Source organism: Salminus brasiliensis, chromosome 22 (genome assembly GCF_030463535.1).
Source record: "Salminus brasiliensis chromosome 22, fSalBra1.hap2, whole genome shotgun sequence".
NCBI lineage: Eukaryota > Metazoa > Chordata > Actinopteri > Characiformes > Bryconidae > Salminus > Salminus brasiliensis.
The window spans coordinates 11,186,812-11,213,635 of NC_132899.1; the positions used below are offsets into that span (position 1 = coordinate 11,186,812).

Here is a 26,824-nt window from a genome sequence, read left to right on the forward strand (position 1 = left end):
GTCCCCTTGGTGTGTTGTGTGGTTAGCATGCTAAAGAGACGGGAGCCGGTCAGCCTAGTGTTAGCTAGCTTTCAGCTAGCCTAGCACCCATCTCGATCCCATCTCGCACCCGCTTAGCTAGCTAAGCTACCATCTCTTCTCCCAATGTCTTCTTCCATTTCAAGATGGCGCCGCGGAGGTGGCAGCCTGTTGCAGCAGCTCCTGCTCACTTTTTTCCAATTTAGAAGTTTTTAAGTTAAGTTTCTTTGGTAGTTTATTGCTTTTTTAATTCTTATTTATATTGTGTACATAGTGTAAATTATTTATCTAAATTTTTGTAACTGAGTGTCCTGCTATCCCTTTCTGCTGTTACACTGTGAATTTCCCCACTGCGGGACTAATAAAGGACTATCTTATCTCTTATCTTATCTCTTATCTTATCTTTGTAAACAAACTGCACTACCTCAGTCTAGAGGACCTCAAAAGTTCTGTGCGGGAAGGGCCAAACCCAGGAAAGCAAAAGCTGGCGGCTAGCTGTTAGTCTATGTCCACGTCACATCTTTAGCTAGCTAATTCTTTCGCAAGCTTGAGTAGTGATGTTTCTTACTTATTTAGCTACTTGTTTTTGGCCCTGTCTAAATAAACACACCTGTTTTGTTAAATGGTGCCTTATACTTTTGGACCCCTCATGTGTAACTTTCATGGAGTGGAGTGAATGTGCTGTTCTGGCTGCAGTGCCCCCTCCGGGCGACAGGGGGCGCCACACTCACAGTAAACCGGGTCTCGTAGCGGACGCTGCAGCATCAGCTTGAATGAATGACGTGGATTTTCTCTGAATTTCAACTCTGAGCTGCAGGCAGATCAGAGTCTGCTCCGGGGTTTTAGTCCGCATATCTGCTCCTCTCGACGGCGGAACCGAGCTGATTACAGCGCTGAAGGTGAGGACGGTGTTAACGGCAGGGTAGCTTTCTGAGGCTAAGCTAACTTTTCTCATTCAGACCAGAGAGCTGTCAAAAGCCCAAAGCTTCGTAGTGACTCAGTGAGTCAGTTGATGTGGCATTAGGACTGACCAGAGATCAGAGATCAGGTTTATTCATTGAGTCTCGGTGTTTGTTTGTATCTCCTCTGTCCTTTAGCAGAATGAGTAAAGCTAAGGTGGAAAATCTCCGGGAGAAGGTGGAGGGGAATGAGTTGGACCTCAGCCTGTCCAACCTGACTGAAGTACCAGTCAAGGAGCTGGTAAGTGTGAACAGCATGAAAATGTTATTGAGGGTTTATTAATGCAAATATTAGCTAACGTTGTCGTGTATTGATTGTGGTGTTGTGCTTACAGAAATGATAAAGACTGATTCTCTGTCCTTTTCTCCATTTTTCAGGCTGCAGTGCCTAAAGCTACAGTTTTGGACCTCTCCTGTAATAATCTCACAACTCTTCCTGTAAGCTTTAATACTAATACTGGGTTTGACACATTTTAACACAGTGAAATGCTTTGCATAGAGGGCACACATGAAAATGAAGGATATTTGATATATTATCATGTTATGCTGTGACACAAAAACCTTGTATAGTAAAAAAAATGCAAATCCGGTAGTTATTCTTTACATTGTGGAAATTTCCTGATGAATGGACCAATAGAAATGCTCCAAAATGACTTGGATTTAATCATTTTACATTAACTTCCATTGAAAGTTAAGAAGGGGTTTGGCCTCCTAATGTTGAGTTAACATTTTGGGGATAATGTAGATATAGATACTAATGTACACAGTATTACTTTATGTATTTTTCCAGCACTAAAAGTGAGTAAGATCACAAGTTGTAGTTATTAATCCATTGGATCACAGTTCTAGCTTTTAACCTCCAAGAAAGTTAATCGAACCAGACATTTTACAAACCCGACCTGACAGATCACACAGTTACCACTCTTCACTGGCAGCTGTAATTAGGGTTGGCATAATACAATTTTGTTTTCAGTATAAATAAACTTTCTTTCATTTATGATTGTCTAAATACCAAGAACTGATTTTCCAGACACTGATGAAGCCTGGTCACAGACTAAATTGCAGTGTCAGATGTGAATCACCATTGGACGTTTCAGTCAAGTCTAGTGTTGGTTGTAATCTGGGTCTGAGAAACCCCAAGTGTTTACAGGATTATACACAACATCTTACATCTTAATTAACATTAACTGCATATCTTGTATCTTATTTTATCTCTGAAAAAGCTTCTTGTTTAGGCATTTTAATTTCAATATAGATTTGCTATCCTAATATCCCACTATTACCAAGTAGCTCATTGTTTAGACATGCCCAACAGCTCTAAAACTGTAAAACTGACTCTGTCTGTATCTATGCAGCCTGAATTCTGTACCTTGACACACCTGGTGAAAGTTGACCTGAGCAAGAATCAGCTAACCAGCCTCCCAGAGGAAATAGGTCGACTCAGCAACCTCCAGCATCTGGATCTCTACAACAATAAGCTGACCAGGCTGCCTCTCAGTTTCTCACACCTTAAGGTGACTTCAAGAGCTCTTTTTTCATGCATGCAGCTTTGTGCTTATGAAACACATCACATTGATCCCACTTCTTTCTCTGAGGCATAATCTTGTATTTCTTGTTAGAATCTGAAATGGCTGGATCTTAAGGACAACCCCTTGGAACACTCACTCTCCAAAGCTGCAGGAGACTGTCTGGATGAGAAGCAGTGCAAGCAGTGTGCCACAAGGGTAAGAAGCTACAGTCTAACGACATCCATGGCTCTCAATGTCTACAGTGCAAATATAGCCAATTTGTTTACTATGCAATATTTATATATTTATATATTTTAATATGCAATAAAACCACACATTTAAAACCTTTTAAAAAGCTTTAAACTAGGCCACTCCCCAATGTCATACCTACATTATCAGTTTCTCTGGTTTTACTATTTATAGGCAATGTGTTAAGTACATTAACATTTGCGTTCTATTTCATAAATCATGGACAACATTTCCCCTAAATAACATTTTTTGCTATTTAGAGCATTTATTTACAGAAATGACAACTGCTCAAATAATGCAAAGAGATTATTATAATAATTATAATGCAAAGAAGTTATCATTCAAATTGAAACACAGGACTACTATTTGAACTTTGAGAGCATTAAAAAAAATCACTGTGGTGAAATAACCCCGACTGCCAATCACAGCTTTCATGTCTTGGCAGGTTCTCCACTAGTCTTTCACATTGCTGTTGGGTGACTTTATGCCATTCATAGTATCTGCAAATTCAGGTAGCTTAGCTTTGTTTGATGAAATGCCTGGAAGAAAATGGCTGCCATACACGTAGAAATCCAAATTTAAGAAAACAGATTGTAAGTGAGTTGTGTGTGTGTGTGTGTGTGTGTATATTCAGGTCAAAATCTTACCTTATGGTAAAACAATGTCTCATACATTAAGCAAAATATCCATAATCAATGAATATAAAAATGATGTTGTTTTCTGTGTCCAGGTTCTTCAGCACATGAGGTTTCTGCAAGAAGAAGCTGATAAAGAGCGAGAGCGCCGGCTGCTGAAGGAGAGGGGTAGGTTTGCATACAAGAAATAGCAGAACTCAAACGTATTACGTGGGTGCTCTTCTTGGAATGGAAATTCTGGGGATCGATCACATCGATCACATTTCATTCATCTATTGCGTTTCTCTTTTTTTTATCCCGGTAGAACAGGAAAAGAAGAGGGAAGCTAAGCAAAAGGAGAAGGAAGCCAGGGAAAGAGAAGCACAGAAAAAGAAAAAGGCTGAAGAGAAGGAGAGGAAAAGAAAGGAATACCAAGCACAGATGGCTGCAGTGGCTGCGCAGGAACAACAGAAGAAGAAGAAGGAGGAGAAGAAAAAGAAAGCCAGTCAAAATCAAGGTATGTTCAACCACTTCTCTCATCCTATTGTTTTCATTTCTACACCACATTTCAATGCACATACCCCATAAAAGTTAGCATTTTGGATGTGGGGGGGTTCATATACAGCATAGGAATGTATAGTATTTTAGAATATCGAAACATGACATAAAGCAACATGGTTCTGTTTCCTCTTCCTGCAGATAAAGATAAAAAGAAGGCCTCAGCAGGCGCACCTCCATCAAAGCGTTCCCTGTGCTCTCGGCTCTTCTCTTGGCTCCTCCGGCTTCTGCTGTTGCTCATTATAGGAGCTGCATCGGTAATAGCAGTTTGTCAGGTGACCGAGTTGAGGAAAGAAGCTTTCTGTGCGCCCATTAATCTGTACGTACATGAAGCTCTGAGCTGGGCGCAAGACCTAGAGGTAGTGCAGCAGGTCATTCAGAAAATCTCTGACCTCCAAGCATGAGAACTCTGTTGGCCAGACCAGGGCGCCTGCCTCTGTCCTGCCCAGGGTTTGACCTGGAAAGGGAAACATGGGGACCAAGGCAGAAACCTTTTGGTGGATATTCCGACGGAATATTGAGTTTCCCCGTGTTTCTGTCTCTCTTTTGTAAATCTTGGCATGGTTAGCCTCAATGGGTTTATAGATTGAGTCCTGCTCTTCTGTCTAATGAGTCAAATTGCCAAAACAGAACCGGGAGAGTAGACTGCAGGTCTAAGTGGCTGCATCGCTACTGAACAATGAAATTTGTCTTTGCTGCCTTGAAATGTGACCTTTGGCGCCTTATATGATACCGTGCATAAAAGTCCTATAATAAAATAAAACCAGTCGCTTAATTTGAAGCATGCCTATCTATTTATAGTTATGTAGAGAGGAAAAAAAAACAGTTCTGTGAATGAATCAAGGCATCAGCAAACCTTGATCAAGCCAGAACAGATGGCATTTACATGTACATGCAGCGTGTACGAATTGTGCCGTCTTCTGATCCATCTCACCACGGAGAACACAACGCACCAGCTTAACTTGCTGCAACTTCAATGTACCTTGCTAAGTCTCTAGCTCCTTTTCATGTGTTTAATATGACATTTGTGCTGTAATCTAGAACTTCAGAGTGTCAGGAAGCCTGGTTAACCAGGAAGCGTCTTCCATAAAATCTGGATAACCAAATGGATGTATTTGTATACATTTGTACATTTTTTTAAAAATGGATTTTAAATGTTGTTCTGAAAACGGTATTTTCATTCAGGGAGGTTAACAGCATGAATAAATGTCACCATGGTGAACAATATGAGGATCTCTCCATGCTTGCATGTTGTTTAGTACCCACTGGAAGTTTAATTTGATTTGGGCTGAATTTCAGGGATCTCTTAATTGTGCAAGTTGATAGATGTAGTGATATTTACACTCAGTGTTAAAATGCTACAATAGTGATTGAACAAGTTCTCTTTTTACTTCAATATTTGTAATTAAAACCACCATAAAGTTATACACCATTTGCCTAATATTGAGTAGGTCCCTCCTTGTGCTGCCACAAGATATCTGATGGACTCCACAAGACCTCTGAGGGCATCTTTTGGTATTTGGCATTTGTGAGGTGGGGCCTCCATGGATCACATCAATGAGCTTTAGGTGCCCATGACCCGGTCACCAGTTAACTAGTTGTCCTTTCGTAGACCACTTTTTGTAGGTATTGCACACCAGAAACACAGCACAAACAGCATGTCATTCTGTTGAGGCTGCAAATGAATGGTCTTGTTTTGTTTCTTAATCTTGACATTATTTTGACTTGGTCTAGTCTTGGGGTAAAGAGGACTCTGGTACTTACTTGAAACCAGACAGACCTCTTAAACTCGCCACTCTCTACATCCAGTTTTCCAAAAGACAAAATTAAAACAGGTTGAAAACCTAATTGATTTCATATTTATTATTTTTCAATTCATGCAATTAATGGAATTTCTGAAGTATAATGAAGGTAAAATGAACATCGTAAGTCAGGCTTCTGTCTAAATGTGAAGACTTCTACAAAGTCTTGACTTGCACATTATGCTTCATTGTCTTGGTCTTGCCTACAACACTACACAGAGCTGTAGCTGAACCGAGAAGAGTTCAGCATTTCAGAATGGGAAGTGCTCAAACAGCTCTGTGTGGTAAAGAACCATGAACTCTCGTCTTCCGATGGTTCTGATGCAAACAACAATACTATAACAAAAATGTCCTCATAAGTAGGTCAGGATGGCAGGAACGTCAAAGTCACACAAGCTGCGACACACAAAATTAGACATGAAACTTATTTTTTATCAATAAACCGAAACTAATACAACAACATTTTTAGTTGGAAATGACCATTAAATAAAACCTTTAAATCACTAAAATCAGTTTGATGGAGAGCATTTCAAAGGCATTTTCATTTTATCACTTGTGGTTTACGCAGAAAGCTGATGGAAACATAACTAATAGAACATTTCTTCATTTCCTCCAGTTGCTGCCTGGCTCTTGTGGACTTGTAGGTACGACACGATGATCGGTTTCTATTAAAACTCTGGTTAAAAGATCATCTTTCCTCAGCTGTGATGAGCTTGCATGGTTAAAGAAGGTTGGCCCCCATGCCTGCAGTCCTTCAGTTTCTGATACTCTCTCTCCTGCATAAAGTCCATGGTGACCAGCAGGTGTTCCTGTAGTGCCTGGTTTACAGTCACGCCGAGAGTCACTTCCTGAAACATCTCGCTGACAGAAAGCTGGTGAGCACAGGAGAAAACTCTCAGCAAGATGTCTTTCATTTTATGGTGCATTATCGCATTAATTAAAGCAATATTCAATTCCTGGAGGGTTCATTTAGCTTGTACCTCGTAAAAGTGGAACTTCTTGAACATAGCTATGCTGACTTTGTTTTCCATGCCAATCTTGACTTCGAATTTTCTGATTCCAAGTTTGTTGATCCCTGTGGAGGTTCGTCAGAGTCACAGATTAAAGATCTTATTGACACACTTTGACAGGTGGAAGGTTTCGACCTCTAGCTTACCATAGCACATCATCATGCCCGTCACTTCCTTGCCAAGTCCTTTGCCTCTGTAGCTGGTCTCTAAGGGGAGAGGAACAATAATGGTAACAAAAGACAGTGAGTCTCAATCTAACTTACACACAACCAGACATGCTAGTCACAACACAACAATACAGTATGAGATGTGGCAATACAATTTAACATGTTGCATTACACCAATGCAACATACCAATAATAATAGCACCGCCTAATGTTGAGTAGGTCCCCCCTGTGCTCCTGTGGTTTCTAGCAAAAAGACATTAACAGCAGAGTCCTGTAAGTTGTGAGGTGGGGCCTGCATGGATCACATCAATGAGCCTTAGGTGCCACCGGTTCATCGTATGTCCTTTCCTGGACCACGTTTGGTAAATACGGACCACGACATACCAGAAACACCTCACAAGACCTGCCTGATGTTTTGGAGATGTTCTGGCCCAGTCACAATCACAATTTAGTTCTTGTCAGCGTGTCTCAGATCCTTACGCTTGCCCATTTTCCAGCTTTTATCACATCACCTCCAAAAACTGATTGCCCACATGCTGCCTAATATATATTCACCCTTTGCTAGATGCCACTGTAGATTAAAACAATCAGTGTTGCTAATGTTTTGGCAGATCTGTATGTGTATATATTCCTGCTGCTCTTAGTTACTCAATTGAGCCTTTTCTCAAAGTCACAGAGCTCCAAGAGTTACCAGTACAACAAACACCTGCAATCATGATCTCCAGTTCTGCCAGGGATGGGTCACTGGGGTCTGTCAAGAAGATGTTGACGTCCCCCACCATGCACTCGTCCTCCGGGAAGCTGGGATTTGCCCATCGCTGCTTGTCCAGGATGATGAACGTGCACTCTGACAAGCAGAAAGACACAGTGAAAGACACGTTAGGAATACCTAAAGAAGTCCCAGTGTGTGGAGGATGCTATAGGACCAAAAGCAGACACCTGCCCATCATATACTTCTTCACAAATCAATGGTCTTTAATAGGGGGTTGTCCCCCTTTTTCTGCAGTGATCCATAAAAGCAGCAGCAACAACCTCTTCTCTTCTGGAAAGGCCTTACACTACATGCTGGACCATTTCTGTGAAGATTCGCTTGCATTCAGCCACAAGAGCATTAGTGAGGTCAGGTACTGAGGCTGATGATTAGTTCTAGATCTACAGAACATCCAGGGCCTCCAGCCGACGCTTGAGCTTAGGCTTATCTGTGGCAGATCCAAAGCATCCCATTGCTTGATCAACGCTTTACCAATGGGTGCACCTTTGAGAAGGGGTCTGGACACTTCTGGACATGTGACACATGTGTATGTAGAGAAAACTCACTGTCGTTGTCTTCTCTCCAGCTTTTCTGCATGTCATACTCCTGGAAAGGCCTTACACTACATGCTGGACCATTTCTGTGAAGATTCGCTTGCATTCAGCCACAAGAGCATTAGTGAGGTCAGGTACTGAGGCTGATGATTAGTTCTAGATCTACAGAACACATTTCCATCCAGGGCCTCCAGCCGACGCTTGAGCTTAGGCTTATCTGTGGCAGATCCAAAGCATCCCAATGCTTGATCAACGCTTTACCAATGGGTGCACCTTTGAGAAGGGGTCTGGACACTTCTGGACATGTGACACATGTGTATGTAGAGAAAACTCACTGTCGTTGTCTTCTCTCCAGCTTTTCTGCATGTCATACTCCTCCTCCAGGGTCAAGGGCTCAGAAGCGGTCAGCTTCTGCAGCTCAGGCGAGGCCATCCACTGGTGATATCTGGAAGGGGGTGCATTAACTGCAATTAGGCTGCAATTAGGAGACACTGATCTGATGTCAGAGCCATTCGTGTTTGTGTTGGAGAGAGAAAGAGGGGCTCAGGGTTGATACCTGGGAACATGCTCAGTGTTGTAGGGAACCAGAACAACATTCTTCCCTTCTAGTAAAGTGTTTTCATTTATTCTCATCGCTCGGAGCCTACACGACAAGAAAGGCACCTTTAAAAACCGGAAATACAGTTTTAACCTTCATGTTTTTAATATTTGTGTCAGTGTTAAAGGCTTTAGCTGTTAAACAGGACATCAAGCTGTTAGCCTACCTGCTGCCAACAGCGAATACAACCCGGCTGTAAGTCTTACTGGTTATCACTCAAGCTGAATCCTATCCGTATCATACTGTTAAACACTCAACATGGCGTGATACCTGTGGAAACACTGTGGAAACACTGTGAAAAACACTGAAAATTAGGCTATTTTGGTGACCACGAATGCAAAACCTCCTATCCAGGCAACACACCCCGGACCTCACACCGTCATCAATGTGCGCGTCAAATAGCCCTTGGCTCTGTCCCAAACCGCACTCTACCACACTACATAGTGAGCACAAAAGTAGTGCCCCACCATCCATTACAATACTGTGGAAAGTATAGAAGTGTGTGATTCGGGACGCAGCCTTGACGCAGCCTTCGCTGATCCCAATGGCTCCTCGTTCCCTTTGCTGTGCACTATATAAAACAACGCTGTATAAAATAACGGCTCCAATACCAGTCTAGCGCTGAGTATGTATATTTAGTAACCGTCTGTACGATTGTGGGGTGCTGCTGTTGGTAGTGTACTCTTTTTGACAGAGTGTATGCGGTTTCGGACACAGCCCTATGCATGCACACGCCTGCAGTGACCACAGGGGGGCGCCTGAGTCCACTTTTGACTCTCGAGCATTAAATGCATTAAACCCACAGACTGACGCCCTCTTCCTAATCGACTTCTACCCCAAAATGCTTCACTTATAAGGACATCTACCGGTGTTCTTACATATCTTCAGATAAGTTGCACCCATTGCTGACATAGATGTGCAAATGCACACATACAGCTTGTTGAGAGAAGTAGTGCCAATACAAAATGACTCTGGAGCAGATAAATGTGAACCTGTTGGGCCAGAGGGGTTTAAAGCCCCCCCCCCTGGAATGATGGTTGGTGCTCCATCCAGTACTTCTAGGATGAGTTGGGGAGGTGGGGATGAGGTGGGGTGGTGATCACCCAATATCCTGACCTTACTAAGCGCTCTTGTCACTGAATGCAATGAAATCCCCACAGCAATGCTCCGAAATATCCAAATGAACTGGACAGTAGGGACATTTTTAGGGACCTTGCTAGGAGGCGTCCTAATACTTAGTGTTTTTTTTCTAACAGAGTAGCCTAAATTTTAACTAATATAAAATCTTCAGTTCAAATCAAATATTGGTCTAATCTGAACATCTATTGGATTTATCTTTTAAATAAATAATTACCTGCTGATAGAGATCATTCAAATATTACAATATGTCCCCATTAATAAGAACAGTATAGTTTTTATCCTACCAAAATTAGGATGCCAAGATACTCTTCAGTAGAACATCCAACCAGACTCATGATAAAGGCACAGGACAGGAGTGTTGTTCTGCCCATGTTCCAGATCTCTCCGTTTTATGTGAAGTGTATTAACACTATTCTCAACTCAAGAGAACAAGTACAAGCACACTTGCTATTCAGTTGCCATTCCTTTATTTTGGGAAATATATAGAATTACACAAGTGCTTCAACCACAAACATCATCCTTCATTTTAGATCCATCAGAAACTGGGATTTACCACATTTATAAAGTTTTAAATAAAGTGACCTAAATAGTTTCATATGGGTGGCTGTCAATACATGGCTATAACTATGGATAGGACCAACATTCTGCTCAATTTCTAACACTGCAGCTTACAGTAACATCATATCACCAATGAGTGTGTTCTTAGACACTTCCTCACGTGTTTAGAGGCACACAGATAAACAAGGAGCACACGAAGTAGACAGAGCAGATGTGGCATGAGCTGCGTCCAGCATGCGGCCTCCAGAAAACGCTTGGCCATCTGTCTGTTTAGATCAGAAACCTCTGGTGCCCTGTGTGAAAAAAGAGGTTAAAGACAGCTGACGTCCATAAACGAGTGCATATGCTTACGGGTACATAACTGTCATTGCACAACAACTATCTCATTGGTGGTTCAGCTTATAGGTTTTATCGGTAGGTGACGAGGGGTCCAGTATTAATTTGATTTGAGAGAAAGTCAAGTCTGCTTTCCTCACTAACCCTTAAATCATCCATAGCAGCCCCTGGTGTAGATAAGGATACTCTAAATGTGACTGGATTCCCTTTGTGAGTATCACAAATAATTTCCTCCACAGGTTTAAACAATAAATACATACATTTCTGGAATACATTTTTCTTTTCTACCAAAGAAAAAAAAGAAAGAGTGAATAATACAGAGGGGTCAGTTAAAAATCCAATACACGTACAAGCTCTTATCTATGTACAAACATTAAACAAACATTAAATGTACAAACACATGAGAAACTATTAGCATATACAAGAAGTCAAGATCGACTGTAGGAGTCCAGACCCTGTCCAGATAAAACACACAATTTTAGACAGACAGTTTGTGGTGCTACTGGTAGACCGCCACTGGTTGCATAGCTAACCTTGTTGCAGTCCTACTGCAGCCAAAAGAACTGCCGCCACTGGACACACAACTACAATCAAGGTACCACTGGACACGGTAGGTAGTGTAGTCTAATGGTTCTCAATAGTGTTCTGGAAGATTTGTCGGTGTGCATGTTACTGAGGGAAGTCTTTTTCAGTGTACGTGAGCAGCCGGCGTGCGCTTGAGACGATCACACGCTGAAGGGAACGAGGCTGGATGGAGAGCTGGCACACGGAGGCGTGATGTTGGTCACGGCACCAGGGTCCAGCCCATTTACCGTCCTCCTGCATGAACAAACACACAGTTCTCCAGGTAAGACGCTTCGTTTCAGTGAAAGGGGAACTCCACCGAAGTTTCAAAACTTCTGCATAATTCAGTTGTAAGACGTAAACAAGGTCATTCAGAGAGGTCTGATGTAAAGTACTTTGAGAGGAACGTACTGAAGAGTAGTTTGCAACAGTGGAACCAAAAACTGAAGCATTTACCGCCTCCAAAACCAACCTCACCTCACATTAAGCTATTATTACTAGCTATTATATTACACTCACTCACAATACACTTCTTGATGCCTGAGAGGATAGTGGTCAGAGTTTTGGCCTAAATTCTATTTATTTATTTTTTAAAACACATTCATGGTGGAGAGGTACATGCAGGACATTGTAAGGTAAAATAGTCCCAAAAAGGTTCTGATTTACCACCATTTTACCACAATAACAACAACAATAATAATAATAATAACAATAACAATAAATCAAATAATAAAAAAGACGCGCTTGCTCTGCACATTTTTTTTAAGACATTACAACCCGAGGTTCCAATTATCTACCAGTGTAGCATTATGAGCTTTGCCTAAGGGCTCGTATTTGTGTAGCTAGCACAGTGTGCTTGTTCCATCCAGGGAATCAGACCCTAGTCTACCACAGGAAGGGTGGTAGTGTTACCCACTCTGCTCCATCAACTCTCTCTACGTTTCTCTACAATGAACCATTTCACACCAAACCACTCTGAAGGACTCAGCTTATACCTTTACAGCCAAATTCTACATAAATTTTGCAAAATCAGTGGAAGTCCTCCTGTGTCACTGTACGACACTACCACTCTCTAAGGCTTTTTCTAAGGCTTTTTCATGCAGACCTGTGCGTAACCCAGTTAGCTGAGTGGTAATCACTTCTGCTCCAATTGCAGAAGCAAAATGCATTGTAATGTTTAAACCCGAATGTCTGCACAAGACTGCATGAAAAAGGCTTATTTTGGCCATGCACCAAGAAACCGATCAAAGGTTTTACTGATATTCTAATTGACATTTTTACCATGCTTTTTACATTTGGCCTGTTTGTATGTGTCAGATTCATGCCAGCTGGATAGACAACTGTAATGTTAAAGAGGTGTAAGTAAATTAGCTGAATTAGCAAACAATTATTAAAAAACAAACAAACAGAAGAGCTCCCAAAAACTCAGCAAAACCATACATAAATCAATACATACTTCATTTTCCCACAACCGAATGACATTATTAAAGTATATTTAGCAGCGCTCACACCAGCAGACTAGAGTCAAGGGAAACGGTGGGTAAATCATGAGTACTGAGTCTAAAACGGCCCTTTGAACTTGACCAGCAACCTAAAAAGGACATAAAACAGTCAACACTATTGTAAAGTCCCAGGAATTAGAATCAAGGCAATCGAGTAACTCCCAATTGCAAGTAATAAAGAGACAACTGACACACAGTCACGTGAAAGAATTAGGACATTCTATAAAAGCCTATTTAAACATATTTAAACCTATGGACATTTAATCCTCATTTAACCAATAATGAGAGATGGGGATAATATAACTAAACACAAACAATAATTTGTAAAATGTTATTTGTTTTTGTTTTTTTTGTAAGGAAACTTACTTCTCAAAATGCCGAAATTTAGAATCAGGTGCACAGAAATTGTTAATTAAAGATTAATCTGGCCAAAGTACATCAGTCAGGAAGTCCTGGTCTAGTCTCTGGCAAACCTTAGTCTTCCTCCTCGCACCCCTTGCTCACTGAACAAACTGGTCTTTTTCTGAGAGTAGATGCTGTACTGCAACATCAGCTGTGGCAAGATCTCGTAATGGCATTTTAGGATTGTTGGAGACTTTTCTACGCATCTTGCGGTCTGCTGTTGGACTGGACATGCCAGCGCAGCCTGTCCTGGTCTGACCTAGTTGTAAATGATTTAGCAGACAGTGGAACGGCTGCCTGCTAATTGTTCAGAGATCTTTTTAAATCCCTTCCCAGACTCACATGCAGCTTGGTATTGTTAACTGAAGATCAAATGTCCATGTGTTTAAATATACCATCTCTCCAAATGTTTGTGGACACCCCTTCATTCACCTCCCCATTCATTCAGCTACTTTATGTTGCACCCATTACTGACAAAGATATGCAAATGCACACACACAGCTTGTCTAGTTCCTGTAGAGAAGTACTGCCAATAGCACAGGACTCCCTTAAGCAGAAAAACATGAACACACTGGCACCATGTCTAATGCCAGGTGTGGGCTAGATGGGTATAAAGCCACCCAGCATTGAGTTGTGGAGCAGTGGAGCTGCGTTTTCTGGAATGATGGAGCTCCATCCGATACTTTTGGGATGAGCTGGGATGGTGGTGGGGTGGTAATCATCCAACATCTTGACCGCACTAACACTCCTGTCTGTGAATGCAATCAAATCCTCACAACACTGCTCCAAAATCTAGTAGTCTTCCCTGGACAGTAGAGAGTCCAACATCAGGATAAACTCTTTTTAATACCCTTGATTTCAGAAGAAGCAGGTGTCCCAATACTTTTACCCAAATTGTGCATGCTAAAAAAAGACAAAGCTGCCTGTACCTTTCAGTTATAGGCAATCCTATAGGTTCCTCTCCATGTTTCACAGACTCTGTAATATATTAAAAGCAAATGCTTGCATGCAGCAACATAATTCCTCTTCTGACCTCTAAACATCCTTCTCCATCTACAGCATCTCAGACAGCAGTACTGTACAGGGTATGTGTGGCAGTGCAGAGAGTGCTGTGTAACACTGCAGAAGCAAAAGCCCACAAAGTCTTGCGTTTGTCCCAGAACTCAGACTGGTACAGCTCTCCCTGGAGAAGTAGGAAACGTCGCCAGTCTTTTACCAGTATAGTGTCCTTCTTTGTATCAGGAAAGCAACTGACAAAAGGCAACCAGATAGACAGACAGGCAGGCAGACAGACAGACAATGAAAGAAACCACTGTCAGCCTAACATTGACTGTGAACTCCATAAGGCCCCTCTTGTTCATGGTCTCTCATGTTTAAGGTCATCAGCCTCATCTAAAAGCAACAACAGTTTTTGCCCTCATACTCAAAGGCCATGCAGCGAGTTCAGGCTGGTGACTGAAAACACTTTCCCGGCCCTTTTGTTGAAAATGCATTCAGAGCATACTTGTGGAGTGCACCTTGATGATGCAAAAGATCTGGACCACCACCAAGCAGTTAATGGAAATATGAATAAGTGATCAAGTCCTAAAAGATCGGAGGAACGTATTCTAAAAGGGGTTAAAGGGGAAGGGGCTTGTTAACCAGCATGCAGGGACCCCACACATAGCTTCTACTACGCTCATTTACCCAGGAGCAATGCAGGAAATATGACCCTCTCTCTTCTGCTGGGGAGAAAACACACACAGACAAAGGGTTCTGGACTTTTACCTGAAAACAATCAAAGGCTGCTCTTACAACCGAACTTTGTGAGCTAAAATCCACATGTAAGGTATATCAAGATATTACGTACATCTATAAGGCAGTGGGTATGATGTGCACTGAATTTTAAAGCGGCTCTGAGTAAAGGAAGCTAAAAGATGCTACAAATCTTCTATAAACAAAGTCTAAAAGTGATGTGATTTATATTTGTTGAGACAAGAAAAAAGTTACAAAATCTGATTTCTGACCTCTTCTGGCCGTCTGTTTTAACCTCGCCTATCAAAGTCATGTTAAGATGAAGATGGCATACTCACGCTTTGTCAAAGTACGATGTGTGCAGTGAATGGGAATACTGTGTGAAGTCTCCATTTATCAGATTTCCATTTGCGTTGATGACGTAGTTTTTTCTAGCTGCTTGGTCTTTAGCAAAGTTTCTACAGGCAGCAAGCTTGGACTCTAAAGCCTGCAGAAGGAATGAAAGGGGTCAAAAACAAGCTAGGTACTGTGATTTAATCCCTCTTTATATATGCGGCAATGATGGACCTCCACAGAGCAAACACTTTGCTGCATGTACTCACCCCAACTTTGCGCAGTAAATCACCTACAATATTTAGAGCTGATATTCTGGCAGCTGGAGTGAGGGCCGAATTATTACAGCCATTGGCCAATGCTGCAAAACAAAGGAATGTGTCAGTATTACACATGCACTCACCTAGTCAGAACTACAATGAAATGAAATGAGAACATTTAACCCTCACATATTTATTGTACTAATTTACTAATTAAATCTTAAATTTAAAGCGTGTTCTGAATAAAAATGTTATGTAATTCAGATTTTAAATCCTAAGTTTCTAAACAGAAAAGCATCATTCCAAAAAAACACAGATCCACAGCTTAATGCTGGGGGACTTTATACCTCTCTAGCTCACGCCTGGCATTATACATGGTGCCAATAAGTTTACGTGGATCTGCTCCAGAGAGTCCTATTCTAATGGCAATACTTCTCAACAAGGACTAGATAAGCTGGATCTGTGTCAGTAATGATGAGCAGATATACAAAGTAGCTGAATGCATTCATTACGAGGGATGTCCACAAACATTTGGACATACAGTGTAACTTTTTAGCTTAAATGGTATCATTTGTATCCCCCTAGTCCTGGACTGCAGTTTCCCTTCAATGGTAAATCCATGACTTCCAGTAGATAAAGAGATGAGAAACCTGTCTACCTTTCTGGTTACTGAAGGCATTGTCCAGACTCTGGCTAAGCGGTGTAGCAGGCAACGAGAGCGGTGTAGCAGGCAACGAGAGCGATGCCTGCACAGCAGAATCAGTTTTCTCATTGTCTGGAGTGGGAGAGCTGGGAGCTGACATCCGAGTGACATCAGGCTGCCTCTCACGCACAGCCAACTCCTGCCTCAGGTCTGAGACACACACATACAAACAACCCATTTAGGAATTCGGGGTTATATATAACTTTAGTCAAATATTTGTCATGTGCATATATGCCTATAAGCATTTATTAAATGTAGAAACATGGGATTAAATCATGTAGAGTATCATTATAGAGAAATAGAACGTAATATATTTCTACAGAGTTACAAATGCAGTAAACAACACTCTAGATTAGTTGCCCAATAAAGATATCCAGCATTGGCTTTATAGGTCGAATCTGAACATTTCTCTGAAAATTATAATCTCTGCTAATAAAGCAATTATCTACCAACATGAGTATGACTCCAATATTGTTATGCATCCCCTAAGCATAACCTTTGTAGAAAATAATACAAATATTTTAAATGTTTCATGCAAAATAACATTTTCTGTAAACCTGTAAAACGTATAAAATGTCAAATTCAATCAGCCTCTCTCTGAAACCTCACAGATCCATTCCAATCTGTCTCAGTCATAGACAGTTAGTCAGATGGATAGATACAGAGGACAGACAGGCAGTTAGGTACACGTTGAATAAGTGAAAACAGTGAGTAAGCACCTCTAGCCTCGTCCTTTAATCTCTGCACGGACACCAGGAGAGACTCTTTTTCATCTAGTTCACTCTCCAGAAAAGCATTCCTCTCTATGGCCTGGTTCAGTCTCTGCTCAAAATCCTCCAGAGAAGTAATAGTAGCTCTGCAGGAAATGAGAAGTATAAAATGTGTATAAAAAGTACAAATCTGACACAATTCAGCCACAGACACACTGAAATAAACACCAACACAGCGTCAGAGTCAGCAGTCACAGAGTCAGCAGTTAGAAGACTTTTCCACTCTAGTACTGACTGACCCAGGGAACTGCACTATAGCTGACCACTATGATCCCAAAACAGGTCTCCCTATCTGTGTATGCAGTAAGTATGCAGAGCATGTCAATGATGTCTTTCAAGAAAAAAAGTCAAATGATATAAAAAAAAGACTTTTCAAGCCTCAATAAAGTAGGTTACCAAAACACTGAGGTCAGCACAGATTAAGTTATGTAATCTTAGTGTATTCAAACTTTAGACTTTGAAGAAAGTAATAAATATTGCCTTAAAAAAATCCCTCTCTTATTATTCTGGCAGTTAGCAAACAGAAATAATTTTGGTAATCCTAATTGACCTAAAAATACTGCCATACTGCATTTATATTACTTTATGCTGAAATGCAAAAACCTTGTATCTCAAAAATGGAAAAACCCACAACAACCTTCTTAATTTCAATGTAAGTCAGTGTAGTAATTTGGGAGCATTTCTATTGGTCCAACAATAATAACATTTCAAAACAATACGAAGAACAAGTGTTAAACAGTAAAAGAGACAGACAACATTGTACCACATACTCAAGTCACCATGACGAACCATTGATGTTCATTTATAAATGTTGTGCATTATTACCAAAATTACTCATGTTGATGGGCCTTGAGTAAGGCCTTGAGTAATTAGGGGTTGGATTCTCATTTGCACCTTGCACACCTCTGTGATAATTATCGTGGCATCAGTCTTCACAATGCTGATAAGGAAGTATACATGGCGCAGTCTCACCTCTTAGCCCTCTCTAAGTCATCGTTGGCCTGTTCCAGCTCTCTGACGTATTTATGCAGTTGCTCCTTAATGCTCCGGGTCTGACCCAAGTCATCCTCCAGCATGGAGATCTGCTTATAGCTCTGAGCATACTGCTGCTCCAGCTTCTCCTAAACACAGACATAAATAAAGGGAGAGACAGTTTGTACCACTACTCACTACTGCACAGATCATCTATTTTTCAGGGTAGCCTTTGCGCTTGGGCACTTCATCATTCTCACTGTGTGTGTGTGTGTGTGTGAGACCCATATCCGCCACTTTCTCAGGCTGCGTTTAATGGCAGGGTCTGTGTCTGACCTAAATTTCCTCACACAAAGCCTTGTCTTGTTGAGGAAACAACTTGGCTTTCACAGATCCAGTGTCGTACAGCACTAGCATTTTACTCACATTTGATACCAAGGCCCGGCAGAAAATAACTAAGATAATATTAAAAAGCCTGGTCTCCCGTCCACACAAACAGTTTTAGGGTGTTGTCAGAAATGCTGCTGAAGATTGAGAAAACCAGATTAGTGCTGGGTGATATGACCTTAAACGAGCATCACGATTAATTGAACGTTTTACCTCGACTGCTCGATTAATGAATGATTACACAAGCTGCTCAAGTTGGCTCAGTGTTGTTGCTCCCATGTCGCAGACTGGAGGGGGCAGAGTCATGTGACTACACACATGGTAGTATGTTTTTAAGAGGACAGGACACAGTGGGGAAAGTATGCAGAGCTTTACAGTACACAAAGGAGGCTGAAACAACAAGGATGTCTAAACAACATAAGTATTCAAGGAAAGCCAACTGTAGCTTGGATCAATATATCCTTCTCTCGCACAACTTCAACTATTAAAATGGCAAGAGTATACATAATGTGAGGCATCATTGCCATTAAGCCATATAACAGCATTTTAAGAGCACTCTGGGAAAAAAAGTGCAGACAGAGATCATTTCTGAAATGAGCATTGCATAATGTTTTGAAACCGGTGCCATGTACTTGTGTAATATAGCACATAATCTCCAGAATGAGATATCCTGTAGCCCTGCCAGGAATGAGCTGTTACTTCCAGTCCTGGCACTCTCAGGACGACGTGATGTGATACCGTGTCTCTGTCATCACTCACTTCATGTCAGTTTACTATTGAGGTGCCAAATAAGAAAGAAAACAGGCACATGGGCATATGAACAGGACGAACTGTGACGAGATTAAAAGCAGTGTGTAAACATTGGCCATGTTAACTCAGCTGATTTGTAAAGGCCTAATCTTTCCGCCCTTATTTAAGGAGCAGACAGATTTAGCTTGGCCTCAGTCTGTCTCCAGCCAGGCTTGATCACCTTTAGGGTGTCAAGTTCATGCTGAAGTCTGTGGTTGTCTGCTTGCAGGTCTCTGAGGCGGTGTTCGGCCTGGCCCAGCTGAGTCTCCAGCTCAGCCTCCAGCTCACGGCTGCCCTCCTGGAACTCCAACAGCTCCTCTTGCGCCTCCTTACAGCTAAGCAAAGACACAAAGCAAAAAAAAATAAAGTCAAATAGTGTCTAATAGACTAAAATACATGTGATCTTAATGAATAAAGGAATAAATTAATTCATTTTTTAGTAATTTAGATTTTTCTTTGGTCTCACTTTATTTGTATAGTACTCTTTAGCCCCCTATAGATTATTTACATCATGTTCAAAATATCAATAAACTATCTGGTGAACCTTGATTTCTGACAACGTTAGGGTTAGGATTAGAACCAAGGCTGCATTTAGGACCAGCATTGGGACCAGTTAGGTTTATGTTTCGGGTTGAGGTTGAAGTTAGGGTGACGATCAGAGTTAGGGACAATGAAACTGAATTTAATAGACACTTAGATGAATATAAAGGTAAAGTCAAGTTAAGTCAAGTCAATGTTTATTTGTCTTTTGCATAACAAGGGACATTCATGAGATTGAACTGTTTATGGTAAGTTAGGTCAATGTTTCTCAACCCTGGTCTTGGATGCACCCTACTCTGCACATTTTAGTGGACTTCCTGCTTTAACACACCCCCTTCAGGTCTGAAATGGGCTTGTTAATGAGCTGATTAGTTCAATCAGGAGTGTTGTCTCCGGGACCAGGGTTGAGACACACAGAGTTAGGAACAGCACACATATACAAAACTGAAGAAATGTTTACATATCTGTATATTATATATAAGGGTAAAAGGCAGCAATACTATTGTAGTGCAGAGAAAATAATACAACCAAGTGGCACTATTGCAATTACAAGAATAGGACATAGAATACAGTAAAACAATAATAATGTAAGTGTGCAAGGTGTGATGCGAATTAGGGCTGTGACAATGAGAGGGGTGTGTAGCAGCATGACAATCATGTACAGTGTGTACAAAGTATCTACATGGCATCTAGAGTGTACTAATAAATTAAACCAAATAGTTACCAAATAGATTAGCACAAACGGTATTTATATAAACTGACTATTATTAGAATTTTCTCCAAAACGACTAAACTAAGGGGGAAAACAAGGCGAAAATCTTAAGTGCACTTTACTCTAAACAGAAAAATCGTTACGCTGCAGCTGCCCATCACAAGCATTATTTTCCATTTACCGAAGTTCATGGTGGAAGGGTGGAAAAGATAAGATGCAGGTCTTAATATTTATCCCCATTAGGATAGCTGATAAATGCTCTCTGTGCAGAATGTATTTGGTGGATCTAATAAACAAGTGCATACACATGCACACAAAGGTCCTGTGTCTGCACTTGTCCTTGTTTTCTAAGAATGACAGACACAGAGCAGATATCGGTTCATTGACTTTTCCTTTTGCTTTCTAAAACTCTGCATGGACTGTTTTGTCGCACTCTGTAAATATACACTACAGAACGGCTCTTCTCCATCTTTACAATGGCAGGCGAAGGGCATCTCTTCAGTGCTGGACTACATAATCATCTTCAACTGTGGAGGGATCTAAAAATGGCAACGAAATGATACTCTCCACCTAGTCACGTTACAGGCATGTGAGGGAGAGCGCAGGGTGGAACGAACCATCCATCCGTCTGGAGCCGGACAGGAAATGCAGAGAGTCTGAAAAGCTACACCAAGGTGGCTGCGCAAGCTTATGGAGCAAAGCAACATTATTCAACAAATGAAGTTTGCATTTTGCACAGGAGCCTGTTTGGTCTTTAGACTGCTGAGTGGCGTGGTGTACTGAGAGGATAAATCTGTAAAGGACGCTGCAATCATTTGTTGCAAAAGGTCAGGAGGAGCCTCTAAGTGGACAGTCTAATTAAAGTTATCAGCAAATAGGTTTCCAATAGGTCTTCATCTCAATGATAATATCTCTTTGAAAATGCTAAATGAGGCATGTTTAAATTATTTAGCCAGTTATTTGATTTATTAAACAGATTTGTGCAGTATGGACAAAATTAAGCAGCCAGGAACACAACTAAGGCATATGAATAAGATAACTGGCCATGACTTAGTAAGGTATGGGGATGAGATAAAGATGTGGCCACTACTTATGTGTGTGTGTGTGTATATATATATATATATATATATATATATATATATATATATATATATATACACATAGATAGATAGATAGAGAGAGAGAGATATTTATTTATTTATTTATTGGATGGTACCAGCAGGGCTCCAATGTAAAGGTAAAAAAGAAAAAAGAAAAACACTAGATTTGGAAACTGAAGAAAAGCTCTTTTTGAAGCTGTAACAACTACAATGTTTTCACATGTTCAATTTAATAAATAATTTGCTGTTCAGGCAGCATCCTTCATACGGAGAATGTCAGAAGTTATGCTACATTCAGTACCCCTCAAAATTCTGGTATCATGTTATCAAGCCATTGTCTATCAACTAAATAAAGCCCTGAGAGTGAGCGAGAGAAATAAATACCTATTCAAATAAACAGAAATAGTTTTGACTTGTAAATCTTAGCGCACATTCAGATTAACAGAAGTGGCCGTGTTCTGTAAACAGGTGGGGCTGTAAACCTCTGGCGTGTCCAGGGGCTTCTTATGTAACCCAGGCGTAACCCTAGGCTTGCTTACGCAAAGCTAAATCACCACTTTGATATTATCAGCTAACTTGGTTCCTCTAAAAACCCTCACAGTCACAATTCAGGGTACAGAGCAAGTCTGAGTCTAGTCCAGAAGGAAACAGAGAAGCAACATTGTGTTGCGCACTTTACCAAGAACAAGCAGACTAGATTAATTTTTTTTTTTAATGTCACCTCTTGTTACGCAATCTCATTCAGAGGACAGTGCTGTTAAGAGCTCCTCTTAAAACCCACGAAAGAAGTAGAGCCCACATCTTACAGTATACCTTACTAAAGAACATCGATGATGTAGAGGGGTATGTTAAACACAGCATTAAACGATAATTTATTTTTACCCAAATCCATAGTTCACATGAATGCCCATGACCCTGTTGCCAGTTTACAGGTGGTTCCTTTCTTTTACTGCTTTTGGCAGGTACTGACCACTGCATAAAACAAAAACCCACAAGCCCACTTGCCTGATGTTTTGGAGCCGTTCTGATCCGGTAATCTAACCATCATAAATGGCCCTAGTCAAAGTGGCCCATTTTTCCTGCTTTTAACACATCACCTAATGAACTGACTGTGCACTTGCTGTCCATTATATCCCACACCTTGACAGATGCCACTGTAGATAAAGATGATCAAGGTTATTCACTATACCTGTCATGGTCCTTTATGGGACCAAAAATGGCTCCTCTATGGCATCACTCAAAAGGACCCTTTGTGGCACCTTTATTTTTAAGAGTGTGTGTCTGAATGTACCTATACATCACCTGAAGATTCTCTGTCGCTGCTCTGTAAGTGAAAGCATCCTTCAGTAATCCTATCCGCTAGGCTTTCACTCATTGTTTAACAAAGTCGACACAAAGAGGAAGGCTTTAAGTTACAGGTAGAGTGCCATTTCGCAGCAAAGCAGCCTTACACGGCCTCACACGGGACTCAAAAAGGAAACTGCAAGCAGGCAAGCATGTCATAAAACTGGTTGCATTGTTTTCTTCCCACCAAGCTGAAGTTTTGCTGTAAGTCTAATAAAAATGTAGTTTGTCAGGATGAAAAGAAAGGGTGTGACTCAGGTGCCAACAGCTACAAATAAAGCACTTAGATAACACAGTTCAGCTTCTTTTGGCTTACCTTTTCTTGTACTTTAGGGAAAGTGCTTTCCAGAAGTCAATTTCCTCATCTTTGGAGGAAAATTTAGGTATCACATGTGTGTCCATGACAGATAAACCTGTAAAAGATGAAAAAGTTGTGTCATTAATAATAATAATAATAATAATAATAATAATAATAACAATAATAATAAATAAAAAGCATAGCTAAACCATAAAAGAGAATACAACAAAACTCAACAAATCAATCTCAGCTACAAGTTATGATGATGGGTACCATCAGTCCACCCTACTAATTTATAGGGATACATCAAATAAAAATAAATAAATAAATATATACATATATAGTTGTTTACACCTGGTTTGATACCCGGGCTCAGCAAGCCGCCACTGTTGGGCCAATTCCATCTGTGTCTCTGATGTTGTCTCGTCTTCGTCATTAAAATGCATTCCCAGTGAAACCATATGAGATACGATTTTACTGTCCCCATAAAAAAAATCCCACCAATGTGTACAACATTTCTCTTTTACTTCTTGTAAACAACAGCTTCTCATCAAAACGGTCCTGCTCCAGGAGACTGTCATCAGTTTAGAGTAATGGTGGGGGTTCTACAACACTGTGGAATAACAGATGGTTCTCTGTAATTCTGCCATCATCTATGGGTAAATAAGCAGCAGCACTCTTGGATATTTTATGTACTTAAAATGGTCCCTAAAGATCTCATTTTATACTACCCACTTGTTTGGCTCAGCCTAATAACAGTTTTTCAACAGAACTTTTTTTAATGCACCTCTATACAGGTGACTAGTTTTTATCACTGACAGTGGCTTCCACAAAATGAGAGACCACTGGAACAAACCAATAGGTGCACTTTGTATTTTGGACACACTGTATGTTCTTTTTTTTTATCTTCCCAATACTGCATTGGGATTCTTACGGCCTTACTGATGAACACAGCTGCGGGAGGCAGTGCTGGTCATTCGATACCAAGCTCAACTTGCATTCATGCTGCAGTGCCAGTCCCTTCACAATCAATAGTCCTGAGTGTGACCTCTCTGTGTCCAAACCCAGGCTATATTAAGCTACGTGTGCCCAACTCACAAACACCCAGCAGCAATCATACCCACTTTCTCTGCACAATCTCTGCACTTTGCCTACAGATGCAGGATAAGTGAGAACTGACCATTGATAGTTTCTGGTAGAGTTTCAGTTCTGAAAGTGCACACAACTACACACTGAGGAATGACAGAAATGTACTGTCTACAGCCCTACGCACAGTACGCCAGCGTCACTGATACTGGGGGTTGTGTTTAGTTCAGGTCACAAGTCTCATCAGGACAACACAACTCAGCACAGAGCAAAATCCTGTCTGATTACACTGCATGTTAACAAGCTAAATATACACACACCAGATACACACCAGTCAGACCTAGGAGGGTAATACAGTAAGACAACAGACAATATATATATATAGCTAGTTTGTGTAGACTAGGATCCAAAGATCACTTCACCCAACTACTTTTAGAACAGGTGAGTCTGAGGATCTTTAAGGATGGCGGGTCGAGCCGAACCGTATTTGAAGCTCGAAGGATACTGACTGGTGTCTGACCATTGCCATCAAGTATGGAGGGGCTACAAATCCATTCTTGGCTTTGTAAAATTGTTAATAATTCTTAGTTTTAATGAACTTTTCTGATAATAAAAAAGATAAATAAGCCTCAAATCTCTTTCACAGACTAAATTTTAAACATGCAAGAACGTGCAAAGTAGCAGCAGTAAAATATAACAAAACTAAATCAGCTTTCCCATCAGTTTATAGGTAGCAAAAAAGAAAAAAGGCGATAAACAAATGTAAGACTAGTTCATGTAAGACTAGACTCAGCTTGACAGACACACCCAACTCACTTTCTGATTGTGGTAAAGAGAAATATAACAACTGTGGAAAACAACTGCGCCTCAGGCTTTCCTGTCATAGGAGTGACAAGCCTGATTGTTTTCATTAATTTATTGATTTATTTTGTAGACTGCTATTCTGAATATCCCCATGTGTTTAATGACACTAAAATATTCCACTGTACTTTATGTTATCTCAAAAGCCACAATTTGTTTTTGGTTCTTTTAATGCAGCTATTAAAATACAAGCCTAAAGTGGTAAAAGTGGCCAGTAGTCAGTAGATCCCAATGACACCAGACACAGCTTCAGCTCAAATAAAATAAAAATACCATTTATTGCTTCCCCCTAAACCTGCTGTACAGAGTCAGAGGTTATAACATTGGTTTATGTAAAACTAGATCACAACTTTATGTAGATACATACTCATATATCTTTCATTAAACCTCATCAAAGGTTCTTCACATCAGTTTTTTTCAGTTTATAGTATCTGTATGAAAACACTGAAAAACACTAGGAGACTTGCAGGAGATTAAGAGCCTGCATTTCACCTACATATTAATTAATAATTTTCTGTTACTTACCACCACTACTAACACTACCAAGACAGTCATCAAATTATTATAATAACAATAATAATAATAATAATAACAAAACTAAACAACACTTTAATAACAATTCAATCTAATACATTTTAAATAACCACTAAAGGTTTAGGCTTTGGGAAATAAATCTGTGAATCTATGAGGATGACAGTGCACCTCACATGCCCCATAACTGCCTGGTCTTCACTGAAGGCCCCATCACATGAACCTCTGTGGGTAAAATCTAATAAGTGCTCAACGATGAATCCGGTTAAAAACTAAATGCTAGACAGACAAACAGTCCAACATTACAGCCTGGACTGCTTTCCCTAATTTGGAATGACGCTGAAGTTATTTTCTTCTTCCTCTTCTTTTTTATTAATACTATTATTATTAATGATCAGTTCCACCTTAAATGGGGCAACTTAACGTTACTTCCACGATCAGGCGCCAGAATGCAACTACTGTACTATTTAAGGTGGACCAGCTTAATTCCGACAAGAGCCAATTTCAGCCTCGCCAGGAAAGCCGGGTCAGCTGCGGTCGCTCACCGAAAACAGTCCTATAACAGGTCATTTTAGCAGATCTTTTCAGCATTGTGAACTAGTTTCATGTGAGCGAGTTGTTGCTCTACCCGAGGAGGAGGTGGAGGAGGTGGTGGAGGAGGTGGAGGAGGTGGAGGTTCCCACCGTTCGCATCCTTCCCCACTTCTCACCACAACATTAGCCAGCTAGCGTTAGCCACACACGCCAGCGACACGAGTTAGAGGTAAACAAGCGCGTCCTATGGGCTCGTTAGCAGGCCGAAATGTGAAGCCTGGTTTGTCGGTCTTACCTTGGCATGTCCAGCTTCTGTCCTCGGTGGGAGACAGTGGAAGTGTCTATCCAAAAACAGCCCAGAGAGGCATCGTCTCCATTCCTGTCCTCTTTTTCCGATGACGTAGTGCTGGCATGGTCTCCTCCACTCCGCTGTAGCGTTAGCGAGCTACATCTAGCAGGAAGGGAGGGAGGAAACACGCCTCCTGTCTTCTTTAACTTTTCCTCTTTTCTGCTTTTAGACACTAAAATAAGACACTAGTCTTTATATAATGTCATTTAGCTGCAGGTTTAATATTTTAACT

The 26,824-nt window shown here is 40.8% G+C and overlaps 3 protein-coding genes across 7 annotated transcripts; 1 reads left to right on the forward strand and 2 right to left on the reverse strand.

Moving 5' to 3' along the window:
* Positions 1 to 770: 770 nt before the first annotated feature.
* Positions 771 to 5,131, forward strand: lrrc59 (leucine rich repeat containing 59). Of its 2 annotated transcripts, none has more exons than XM_072667451.1 (8): positions 771 to 917; positions 1,116 to 1,218; positions 1,356 to 1,415; positions 2,333 to 2,491; positions 2,597 to 2,701; positions 3,465 to 3,537; positions 3,674 to 3,865; positions 4,048 to 5,131. In XM_072667451.1, exons 2-8 carry the CDS (start codon positions 1,120 to 1,122, stop codon positions 4,308 to 4,310), a joined length of 951 nt encoding a protein of 316 aa, XP_072523552.1. In that variant the 5' UTR covers positions 771 to 917; positions 1,116 to 1,119; the 3' UTR covers positions 4,311 to 5,131. The 2 variants fall into 2 exon arrangements, with proteins under 2 accessions (XP_072523552.1, XP_072523553.1); XM_072667452.1 differs by having other exon boundaries at positions 1,119 to 1,218.
* A 623-nt stretch (positions 5,132 to 5,754) lies between these two features.
* Positions 5,755 to 9,162, reverse strand: nat9 (N-acetyltransferase 9). 3 transcript variants are annotated; one of them, XM_072667237.1, is made up of 7 exons: positions 8,955 to 9,162; positions 8,747 to 8,833; positions 8,526 to 8,635; positions 7,592 to 7,732; positions 6,865 to 6,924; positions 6,689 to 6,783; positions 5,755 to 6,580 (listed from the first exon to the last, which is right to left on the reverse strand). In XM_072667237.1, exons 2-7 carry the CDS (start codon positions 8,821 to 8,823, stop codon positions 6,407 to 6,409), a joined length of 657 nt encoding a protein of 218 aa, XP_072523338.1. In that variant the 5' UTR covers positions 8,824 to 8,833; positions 8,955 to 9,162; the 3' UTR covers positions 5,755 to 6,406. The 3 variants fall into 3 exon arrangements, with proteins under 3 accessions (XP_072523338.1, XP_072523339.1, XP_072523340.1); XM_072667238.1 differs by having other exon boundaries at positions 8,747 to 8,853; XM_072667239.1 differs by lacking the exons at positions 8,526 to 8,635; positions 8,747 to 8,833; positions 8,955 to 9,162 and adding an exon at positions 8,203 to 8,329.
* Positions 9,163 to 10,378: 1,216 nt separating this feature from the next.
* ndel1a (nudE neurodevelopment protein 1-like 1a) lies at positions 10,379 to 26,808 on the reverse strand. Of its 2 annotated transcripts, XM_072667562.1 has the most exons (10): positions 26,539 to 26,808; positions 23,251 to 23,347; positions 19,420 to 19,573; positions 18,063 to 18,211; positions 17,040 to 17,176; positions 16,276 to 16,470; positions 15,627 to 15,718; positions 15,363 to 15,511; positions 14,977 to 15,011; positions 11,548 to 11,641 (listed from the first exon to the last, which is right to left on the reverse strand). In XM_072667562.1, the coding sequence occupies exons 2-10, from the start codon at positions 23,334 to 23,336 to the stop codon at positions 11,631 to 11,633; spliced, it is 1,008 nt and encodes a 335-aa protein (XP_072523663.1). In that variant the 5' UTR covers positions 23,337 to 23,347; positions 26,539 to 26,808; the 3' UTR covers positions 11,548 to 11,630. The 2 variants fall into 2 exon arrangements, with proteins under 2 accessions (XP_072523662.1, XP_072523663.1); XM_072667561.1 differs by lacking the exon at positions 14,977 to 15,011 and having other exon boundaries at positions 10,379 to 11,641; positions 26,539 to 26,804.
* Positions 26,809 to 26,824: the final 16 nt, after the last annotated feature.